The 11344-nt window shown below is 41.5% G+C and overlaps 1 protein-coding gene across 1 annotated transcript in view; it reads right to left on the bottom strand.

Moving 5' to 3' along the window:
* Positions 1 to 2272: 2272 nt before the first annotated feature.
* Elspbp1 (epididymal sperm binding protein 1) overlaps positions 2273 to 11344 on the bottom strand; it is a 50644-nt gene continuing 41572 nt past the window's right edge. Inside the window, exons 3-6 of the mRNA XM_004648337.3 lie at positions 10713 to 10859; positions 6765 to 6923; positions 3989 to 4153; positions 2273 to 2425 (exon numbers count right to left, since the gene is read on the bottom strand). Coding sequence (XP_004648394.1) covers positions 3996 to 4153; positions 6765 to 6923; positions 10713 to 10859 — 464 coding nt within the window. The 3' untranslated portion in view covers positions 2273 to 2425; positions 3989 to 3995. The remainder of the gene's footprint in view (positions 2426 to 3988; positions 4154 to 6764; positions 6924 to 10712; positions 10860 to 11344) is intronic.

Genomic DNA, 11344 nt, shown 5'->3' on the forward strand with positions numbered 1-11344 from the left:
GGAGGACTGGATCTGGGGTTTCCAGGAATGTGACAGAAATCCCTCCTCAGTGGGCAGGGTGGGGGCGGTACTATGGAGTGGTGGGGCATCTTAAGGGGGTGAAAGAGGGTCTCACCCATGCTGCACCTGGGTTGGAACAGGTAGGTCCCGCTGGTGCAGTGTGGCCGAAAGCTCTCTCACACACTCAGATGGCCTGGGCTAGGACTTGATTTGGGTGTTCTGGAAATGCAGAAGAAATTCCTACTTGGCGGATGGGGTGTTGGAGGTGCTGCAGAGGTGGTGGTGGGCGTCCCAAGGGGGTGGAAGAGGGTCTTACCCACACTACGCCTGCCGGCGCATCGTACCCGGAAGCTCTCCCACACACTTACCAGGCCTGGGCTAGGACTGGGTAGACAATTTTAATTTTAAGGCCCATGAGTCCTCTCTGTCTTTCTCTGTCTCTATCTCTGTCTCTGTCTTCGTCCCTGCCTCTGTTTCTCTGTCTCTCTTTCTCTGTCTCTCTGTCTGTGTGTCTGTTTGTCTGTCTTTTCTTCTTTCTTCCACCTTCAACAACAATATATTCAGGGACTGTTAGTGCAAGGGTTAGGTATAACAACAAATAAAATCAAATCCATGGATCTCAGGAGCTAACATAATAGTACAGGAAATAAGCATGGAACAAAGGAAATAAACATGATAGACATGATACGAGGTGAGAACTATGCAAAACTCTGACATAGACAAAATATTTATGGAGTTCTGTAGGGGTTGTGAGTAATTTCACTGGGCACAGTTGTTTCCTTATTTAGGGGAGAGCATTCAAGACAGAATGTGTGGCAAATACAAAGGTCCCGAGGCAGGAATGCTGTGGGAATAGCAAGGAGACCAGGGTGGCCAGGAGGATGAATGGGTGGCAGGAAGCCAAAGTGGATCAAGGTTAAATCATGAAAGCATGATCTTAGAGACTTCTGATGAATTTGGGGGATTTTTCACCAAGAATGTCCTGGTCTACCTCACCCTCTGACTCTGGCTTTCCCATTCTTTAGTCCCAACTCATTCTATTTCTACCTTCATCTACATTGTTCACTTCTTTCAAAAATTATTTGCTAAATACTAAGTATCTGGCACTGTCCCAGCCCATGTAAGCAGGGATGAGGCAGAGGTTCTGACCTCCAGGAGCTCATATTCTGCAAGCACGCAGAGTCCTCTGTGATGGCACAAATGCTCTAGATCTTGTCCACCGTTTAGAACAACAACAAGCTCTGTGTGGCTACCAAGCTTTTAGCCTTTAGGGCCAAGATACTAAACTTTATGGTATTATTTTATTAATGCAATGCTATTAATGAAGAATGTCAGTGAATTAAGTTAAATTTAAGCAGCCCCATCTGGCTAGCAACTGCTATGTTAGGCAGCATGACTTCATGCAGCAACCCAGGGGTTATTGTGAGTCCTGGGAAGAGCCCCATGCTAGGTTTTGCTTTCTTGGTGATTATATTCCAGTGTGAGGGGAGAAGAAATATTACAATTTTTAAGAGATGCTCAGATTGGGGTTAATACTTTGAGGAAAATAAAATTAGATGGTTGGACACAAATAATTTAGGAAGAGTTCTCCACTGTTGGTTGGAGTGTAGATTGGTGCAACCATGGTGGAAATCAGTGTGGAGGTTTCTCAAAAAACTAGAACTGGTGGTCCCATTTGACCTAGCTATTGCCCTTCTGTGCATCTTCTCAGAAGAATTACAAATATCATACCACAGTGATATATGTGCACCCAGGTTTATAACACCACAATTTGCAATAGCTGGATCTTAGAAACAACCTAAAATGCCCATCAACTGAAGAATAGATATAAAAGATGCAGTCTTTTTATACAGTGGAGTACTATTCAGCTATAAAGAGGGATAAAATGGAGACATTTATAGCTAAATGGATGCAGCTTCAGACCATACTCATTAGTGAAATAAATCAGACACACATGTGTAAACATCATATTGTCTCCCTCATGTGAGAAGTTGAAAGAGTAGATAAGATTCAAAAGGTACAATAGATGTTATAAAATTGGAAGACACTTCAAAAGGGAAGAGAAACTGGGAAGGGAGAAAGGAGCAACAGAAGGGGAAAATATATATACACAAGATAGCTAAAATAATTGTGCTTCTAACTTCTATTAGTTCATTCAAAGGAGCAGAGTGCTTACATTGTTTGATCAGTTTTGCATGCTATGAGCCACCACACCTTTCCCACATGCCCACCATAGCTCTCACTCAAGAAGGAAGAAAGGCAGCCCTTAGGGTTGAGTTAGGATTCCTTTATTAGTGGTTATGTCACATTTTCCCTCTGTTCTTCAATAAAGCATTTTTTCTAAGTTTGAAAGGTGCAGTGAAAAAGATAGACCAGGTTCCAGTTTCAATGTGGTTGTCTTCCTCTGAAGGTGTTTTACTTCTCCCTGAAAAAAGGAATCCAAAGTCAAAATTCAAGGATTAAGTACGCGTTGCCACACACCTCTACTATCTGCTTTCTAGGAACCTGAAAAGGAAGATCTCAAGTTTGAAGCCATCCTGGGATACCTAATGAGACCCTGTCTCAAAATCAAAAGGGTCTGAGATATAACAGGATGGTAAAGCACTTGCCTAGCATGTGTCAGGTCCCAGGTTCCATCTTTAGCATTACACAAAAGGTGAATCTGTATTGATAGAAAAACTCAATCAGAAGTAGGAGGAAGCAGCTAGGCACCTCCCCACCATGTGGCTCAGGGATATAAGTCAATCAGTGGAGAGTGGAGCTGTGGGTTTCACCTTTGTGGCAATAGAGGTGGGTGAAAGACCTGCAAACAGATGGTCTTGCTATAAAGGAAAGAGGAGGAGGAGAAGGAAGAAGAGGAGGAGAAGAAGAATAACATTGGTAACAATACAATGGACATTTGCACCTGGACTCAGAGGAAACTGGATTGGGGAATCAACTGTTGATATTTGCTGTGAGCATGGAGAAGGAATAGTCAAACATCCTGTAGTGAATTTTGGGATCTGTGCACTAAAAATATTCTTAATCCTATCCACAGGCTGCAGACAGCTGTGCCTTCTGTTAAATGTCTACCCTGTTGAGATGGTCCCCAGAGCTCTAAACACACTTCTTTACCTCTTTTCTGCCTAGGGAAGATTAATTTTACTGGTAAACAGTACTACCAGAAGAGTCACTAATTTGGTGTCATCCATAAAACTTGTGTATTGAAAGGACAAATACTGCCTGGACCACCAGTAATTTCCATCTTTGAGGAAGGAGTAGTGGTGTTTGGTGCACATATTGATGGAAAGGTTTCTCTTTGTGTCTAGATTCCAGAAGTTACAGAGTGCTTAGGTCAGCTGATCTACCCAGGAGGTCTACGGAGAGTTTCTGTAGGTTAGAGCATGCTGAAGCTAACCCAGGGGGAGAGCTAGAAGGAAGATCTGGGAAGAACAGGACAGATAAATTTGGCCCTGTAGAAAGTGAAGCACTTATAGGCTAAGTTTGAGGAGGGACTCCGAAGGCTAAAGGAAGCAAATTAAACCTACATCTCTTCCTTAGTCAGCTAACCAATGTTGGTAAAGGATTAACAACATGATCCTGTGCCTTCTGTGGGCCAGGAGGTCCAGGTTGTCCCCTTTTCCAGCTTGTCTTTTTATATCACGTTCTGTTCGAGAAATTCAGCCTTTCTAATCTTTCATACCCAAAGCCTCTCATGTCTGCAATTTGGAGACTTTTCAGTGTTTGAAAAGCTTTACCATCCTCCTCCTGCTCTTTTACTTTCCAGAAAAATCCTAGTTCCTTTCAGCCTCCTAATTTGGGAAGCTGTTCCAGTCTTCCCCCTACTCGAACTTACTTTTGGAAAGCAGCTCTCACCTTGCTGGGAATCTCAGTTGATCAGACATGCTGCAAGGAACAGATCTCACCTTCTTATCAGTGACACAGCCAAATGTGCTGTCTTGGTCCCCTGCACATCAGAGATAGACCTAGTCTTGTTCTTGGTTCTCACCTGAGCATCAGCAGTATACCCAGGTATGATCCTGGTCATAGTTGTAAGAAGTTGCACACCACGTGAGGTTATTTTGTGATCCTTTGCTGGTGCAGTTAAAATAATTCTTGTTTTTATAGTTGAATGGGAAATGGCAGGGAAAGCCAGGAGCTGATGAGGAAATTCCTAGGGAGAGGAAGCAGGTAGGACAGGTTAGTCCTGGGATGCTCACACGGTAGCTGGGGCATAGGCTTCAGAGCCCACTGTAGGTTCAAAAATCAGGTGCACACTGCAGGAGCTGCACTGTTTGGGTTTAGCACAGAGGCTCCTATTGGAGGGGTAAGTTTTGTCCCCAGTATATATGTTAGGAGAATTTTATGTGCTGTATTTTCTTCCTCACAAGTCCTTTCTCACAAATCCTCATCTGAATTTAGGACTTGGGGAAGGGTGGTATGGGGAGGATGTGTAAGAAGGGCAGCATGGGAATTCTTGGAGAGATAAAGGAGAGTGTTCTGCCATCTGGAGGAACAGGGAGCAGAGCAGAGGCAGCCATGGCGCAAATTTTAGTGGATCCTCATTTTTCATAGATTGTGTATTTGCAAATTGGCCAACTTGCTAAAATTTAGTTGAAGTCCCCAAATGAATGCTCATGGTGCTTCTGTAGACCTTGTAGACACACAGCAGTAAGGAATTTGAGTCCCCTGGTGGATATGTTTTCAGCTGGAGTCAAGTGAGGTGATACTGTCTGCTTGTTTCTGGCCCCCTACTGTGAGCAAGTGCGTTTTCCGTGGGCCAGTCCCATATTTTTCAAAACTTTATAGCTTTTTCTGGCAATTTCATTGCTTAGAATAACCCCAAAGCATACTGTTGAAATGTTTACCAGTGGTTTTTTTTGATTTTTTTTTTTTTGGTGGAACTGGGGATTGAACTCAGTCCCTTGCACTTGCCAGGCAAGCGCTTATTCTATTGAGCTATCTCCCCAGTCCCTTACCAGTGTTATTAAACACAGGAAGTCTGTGATGTGCTTTATGGAGAAAATGCACTTATAACTGTGTCCCAGGCATCTGGGGTAATGCTGTTGTTGTGAGTTCAGACATGAAATGCAGTGTTCTTGGCTTGGAATTCATTGTGAATGCATCAACTAAATAAGATGTCTTTGAACAGGAATATCTCCAAACCAAGGTCATGCCTTGATCAGCTGACAAACTGGGGCCAGAGGCTGGTAGGAATCTAATCTGACATTTTCCCAAAGGAGCAGTGGTTTAGTGTTTCAATGACTTTATAAATTATAACTCTAGTGAAACAGCTCACTTCTAGGTGAGTCTTCACAGAGGACTGAACATCCTGGATACACAGAAGACCCTTGAATAGAGGCTAAAGACTGAGATAAACCCAAGATATGGGCCAGAAGAGGAAAGGCATTCATTGCTGAGCAAAATGGTACCAAAACAGGACCTGCTGACCATTTTCCAAGCACAAAACAGCTCATGCACTTTCCTGGGGTTGCAGTTTTTTGTTTTCCTCTCTTCAGGTCTTCTCTGATCACCCTGCCAAATCTCGGTTTGAAATCATTTGTTACCCAGAAAATTATCCATCACTGAACAGGGTCAAGCCCTTTTAAAGCCACCCTTGAACATCATCTCACAAGCCCCTAACAGCCACCTGATATTTTAACTCAGAGTTAACGTAATTTTTCTATGGATATTTTTGGATTTGGGCACCATATAGTCTCTGTCACAGCCACTTAACTCTGCTGTTGTAGGTGGATGGTAGAGTCATGGTGCTCCATCACCCTGCTGTGTTCCGATAAAATTTTTGATGGGCTCTGGAGTTTGAATGTTATATTACTAATGTGTCACAAAATATTATCCTTCTTTTGATTTCCCCCAAGCATATAAGTAAGGGAACTCTTTCCTCAGATTGGAAGATGTACATATATAAGAATTGTGTCACCACTGTGAGGAAGCATGTATACCCCTCTCCTAGGCAAAATATAACTGCCTGCCCTACCTTTTGTTATTGACTAGAGGCCAAGACCCTTTAGCTGTTAGATGTAACTGCTAGAGGGTCATTTTTGTGCTATAGATGCAAATAATTTGTGCCTTGCAGATAAGACTGTTCAGAGGCCTAATTGGTCTGTAGATGTCAGTGGATCTTGTATCTAACATAGCAATCTTTTCTAGCTCAGCATTTTCTTTTTTTAACCTCTGATCCAACTGGCTTTCCATGCTTAGTTTCAATGCCTTCATCAATTATTTTTTAAAAACCTTAATATATATTTATTCTGTATTTGTAGGGTAGGTGTATAGGTTTCAAAATTTTGATTTTGGCACCTTTCCCTTGGAACCTTTTTTCTTTTTTTAAAAAAAAATTATTTAGTACAGGGTCTACACAGTCTCACTACACAGATCAGACTCATAGAGATCCTCCTTTCAGTCTCCCAAGTGCTGGGATTATGGGTGCGCCCCACCATGCCCAGTCTCAGTTGCCCCTGGGGGCGGGGCCGGCATGGCATGCAAGTGATCGAACCCCAGTCCCCACATCTGCCTAAGAAGGAGCTTTAATCTGCTGAGCTATCATTCTGTCCCTTTCCCTTGGATCTTAAATCAGTTATACATGGTCGGCACTGTTTGCTTCTCAGATTTATGAGAGCAGGACTCTGTCTGCCTCACTTCCATCCCCCACGCCCCCGTGCCCAACACAATGCCTGGAACACAATAGGGATGCATGTGGTATTTGTTGAGTAATTCAATGAAAGGATCCACCCAGGCCCACCCAGCCCCCTCCTCCAGATTACGGGTGTCTGCACAGAAGCTCCACTTTCCGTCTTTATCCATGTTGTCTGTGGTTGGACACCAGAACTTGTTGCTTTCATTTTCAATGCATTCTGAGATCACACTGTTCCTGTACTTGGTGGGGAAGATGCAGGGCTTGCTGAAGGAATTTCCCCCATACTCTGAAAATGATCATGGAAAGTCAACAGGTCAAGAGGAGGAGATAAAAAGCACTTGCATTTAACACACACAATCTGCCCTGAGGTTTCTTTCATGAAGGGCAACATCATACCAAGCCCTCAAAGCAGGTTTATGATGACCTATTATTTACACCTTATGGTTAATTAAGTGGAAAGCAAAGCCATAAACATTCCCAAAGCTTACTGCCAACATTACCAGGAACTTCTTGTGCTGTGATCTTCACCAAGTAAATGCTACTGACCTAAGACATTCTTTCCAGGGAAGGTAAGAATTGCAGATACCTTTGTTGTACAATCAAGTGGCTTTTTGGAAATGATGATTTAAATAAACATTGGATGTGAGGGCAACCCACTTAGGTCTCCTTCTTTCCCTCTTTCAGACAGAAGCTTTCTTTCCTCCAATAAATATATTCTTCTCTTTTAAAAAACAGTATTAGATGTGGCTTATTTCACTTAGTTTAAGTCCTCTAGGTTCATCTATGTTGTGACAAATGATAGCATATCTGCTTCTTCAAGGATATATGGTATTTCATCCTTATCTTATTACTTTAAAAAACTCCATTTATCTGCTGATGGGCACACTGGTTATTTCCCCACATTAGCTAATGTGAACAATGATGCAATGAAAATAGGAGTGAAGAAGCTGATCTCTTCAGCATGTTGATTTCATTTTCTTTCGAAATATATTTAGAAGTAGGAGCGCTGCATCACATTGCCAAGGGTATTCCTTTTCCCACATCTCTGTCAATCTTTGTTATCGTTCATCTTTTTGATTACAGTCAATTTAACAGCTTGAGGTAGACTTAATTTGATGACGACCAATTCATAAAGTAAAAAAAAAAAAAAAAAATCAGACCGCTAAACTTTGCAGTAGCTTTTAGTTGCGGTAGATCCTTCATTCTGCAGGTCTCTTTGAATGCATTGGAGTGCCCTGCTTCCCAAAGAAGCTGGAGCTTAGCTGGCTCTTCTACATTAAGAACTCTCTCCTAGTTCTCCACAGTTACCAACTCTACACCATTCGGCCATCATCCATACTCAGTTCACATCGCATCCCCGCCAGGAAAGACCCACCAGACCTCCAGACCTCCAGAATTCATTCATTTCCAGGTTTTGCCTTCTTTGCTTCAGTGTTCCATTAATAATGTCAAAGTTATAATCTCCCTTACTTTGGTGTTGCAATGTGTATTTGGAGCATCCACGTATTAAAGGCTTAGCTGCCAGCCTATGGTGCTCTGGGGAGGTCTTTAAGAGGTGGGTCCCAGTTGGAGGAAATAGGTCACTGGGGACATGCCCTTGGGGGGTTATAATGGGACCCTGTCTCCTTCCTCTTCCTCTGCTTTATGGCTGCTACAAGGTGACCAATTTTGCTCCACGTGCTCAGTACCATGATGCTCTCCCTTACCACAGACCCAAATCAATGGTCAAACAACTGTGGACTTCTGTAAGCTAAAATAAATATTTTATCCTCTTAATTTCATTATTTCATGTATTTTTGTTATGGCAATGCAGCATTGATTAGCACATTCAGTAAGCAAGACACTTCTACAATTTCTTGCGGTGTTAGGAGACAGAATTTGGTGAAGAGTTTGGAACTTCAAGGAATTAATGACTATTGATGTAGAGCACTCTGAAGGTTGGACCTTCTGGCTTCAAATAACAGCTCTGCTGCTTAACAAATGAATCTCTATAAATAGTCTAACCACCTGTAAAATGGGACCAATTATTAGAATTATCCTACAGGAGTACATATTCAAAGCCTAGTGGCTCTGATGATCACAGAGGAGAATTCACATTTCTTAGGTATCTAGGGTGGCATCATGGGAAATTCTGTATCAGAGATACAGTCTTTACAATAACTCTGTGAGGTTGGTCTCAGTGTCCTCATTGTCCACATAATAAAAGTGATCAAAAGATTGAACAACTTCACAGTGTAATGGGGAAATCAGAGCTATGGGGAACCTTTTGACACACATCTGTAGTAATTTTTGGAAATTAAAATTTGTTACCCGATCCAAATTAAAATAGTGTATTACTTGTTTCACATGTCTGAGGGGCTTTGGATAAACCGAAATTTAGATGTCAGGATTAAGTTACAGTGAGATGTGAAACAGAGTTAACATTGTATACAGCACTATGACACTATCATAAAACTGTTACCTCTACCAATTCATTGATTTGTTTTAGTGCTTAAAATGGTGACAATGATGAGAGTATTAACAATGGAATTTAAAGCCAAGAGTAGAGGTGGAGAACATTGGATGAAAAGCTAGTTTAAGTGTTAGGACAGTATCATGTGGGCTTTAAGGGATGTTAGCTTAGCATTAGGAACAAGTGATGGATGCCTTGAGCTAGATATAATAAAATCAGTGTGGTTGATATGGCATTGGGGTTTTTTATGCTAAGGGAAGAATATGATTAAGATTTTTATGCAAAAATGAATATGGCTGTGGACAAGAAACTTTTATACACTTTTATCTTTTTGGAGGCAACAATGCTTATTGAGAAAGCATGGGCTTAAGATCTGTATGGACTTGAATTCAAATTCTAACTTCAGCATAGCCTAGGAATATGATCATGGAAAGGACTTAATTTTACTGGGACCATTTATTGGGTGGAGTGGGTTGGGAAATAAGACATTCAGAGGCTTCCATGGAGCAATTCAACAGGATACCATATGCAAGCTTCTCAGATCAGAGTCTAGCATACAGAAGCCACAGAATAAATTTTGGGCCTTACAAAGTTAGGATTGAGATTGGATGCTCAAGTACATTAGGATGGAAGGAGGTAGCTCAGCAGATTAAAGCACCTGCAAACAGGCACAGGGGCTGGGGATTTGATCCCTGGGTCTACTGTGCCGGCCTGCCCTGGGGCATGCTGAGACAGCAATTAAGACTGGGCATGGTGGGGTACGCCTGTAATCCCAGCTCTTGGGAGACTGTAAACAGGCAAATCACTATGAGTCTGATCTAGTAGTGAGACCCTGAATACCCAGTAAACCTTTCCCTAAAATAAAAAAAGAAAAAAAAAAAGAAAAGAAAAGATGGAGGATCTTTCTATGGGTGGATTTGGGATTTGGTTGTCATCAATTCTAGAACTAAGCAACTAGATAGAGCACAACAATGTGTAATACAAAAACCACGCTTCAATACCTGTCATCTTGGTCTTCTAAATCTGTACCATTTCTAATGTCATGTTGATTACTCTCTTTAAGGTAAATTTTTTTAAAAAAGGTAATAAAAGAAAAAAGAGACAACAAAAATTTAAGATTTCATGAAAGCAAGCAGTAACATTCAATCATATGTCCATTCTTTCATAACTATATCTGCTAATTTGAGCAACAGATTTGATGATTAAAAATAGATAATATATCAACCCGTGTCATCAGCTATTCTTATTTTGAAAATTTGTAACATAGGTAGTGTTGTATGTTACCCTATTTCTGTCTTTGTTTCTGATGTTTGTTCTTGCTTTTTTTTTCACTCTTCAAAATAAAAATTATAATAAAAAATTCTAGAAACAAACAAATCCAAACAAAAACTATCAAGACTACACCCCATATGTTCAGTTGTCAGGATGCCTGTCTACTGTGCTGGCTTTGCTGCCTTGGGGAAAGTGGCCTCAAGAAATGCCTCTTGTGGTTGTCATGGTGCTGTCTTTGAGAAGACACTTGGTCTCCCAAAGTGCTTCCCTGAGCTGCCCATGTTGCCTCTTGATGATAGTGGCTGTGCCCCTCCCCACCGCTGTACAGCCACCCTGGCTTCCACAACTCACCATTCATCTCACAATACTTCCACTGATGCATCTCATCAAAGCTGGATGTGACTGAGCACCACAACTTTCCTACTAAGCTGCCTTCTGAGATGCAGGTGCTATGGGTCTTTCCACGAAAGATGAAGGGGAAGACACATCGTGGGTAATCTGCACAGAACAGAATTCATGAGCAGCCTAACTTTGTCAAGCCACTCACAGGCAGAGTCATCTTATCATTTACCAATCAATCCACCATCAAAGTATAGACCAAATAGTTTGGAAGAGATCCCCTCACACCCCTACCCTCCCACTCCCCACATGTATTTCATCAAGCAAAGCCTACTCCATATCCTGTCATCCACAAAACTTCTCCAATAGGTTTCCCAAGCTCGATCTAGGATGTTCATGCCAGCCAAGCAAACATATCTAGCACATTATATCCTGAAAGCAAATCAATTATGCCACCAACAGATCTATAGGATCTAAGAATCTTGTTTGATTTATGACCAAAGTAGAAATAACGATTTATTAAAAAAGCTAATGCTGCTAAAACAAAAAAAAAAGCCAGTGTAGTCAAATAATATAGATGTTGGTATCATCCTACAGTTCACACTTAAGAAATAATTTTAAAATTAATTAATAAATTACATATG

The sequence above is a fragment of the Octodon degus genome, unplaced genomic scaffold, assembly GCF_000260255.1.
Source record: "Octodon degus isolate 3935 unplaced genomic scaffold, OctDeg1.0 scaffold00392, whole genome shotgun sequence".
NCBI classification, from domain to species: Eukaryota; Metazoa; Chordata; class Mammalia; order Rodentia; family Octodontidae; genus Octodon; species Octodon degus.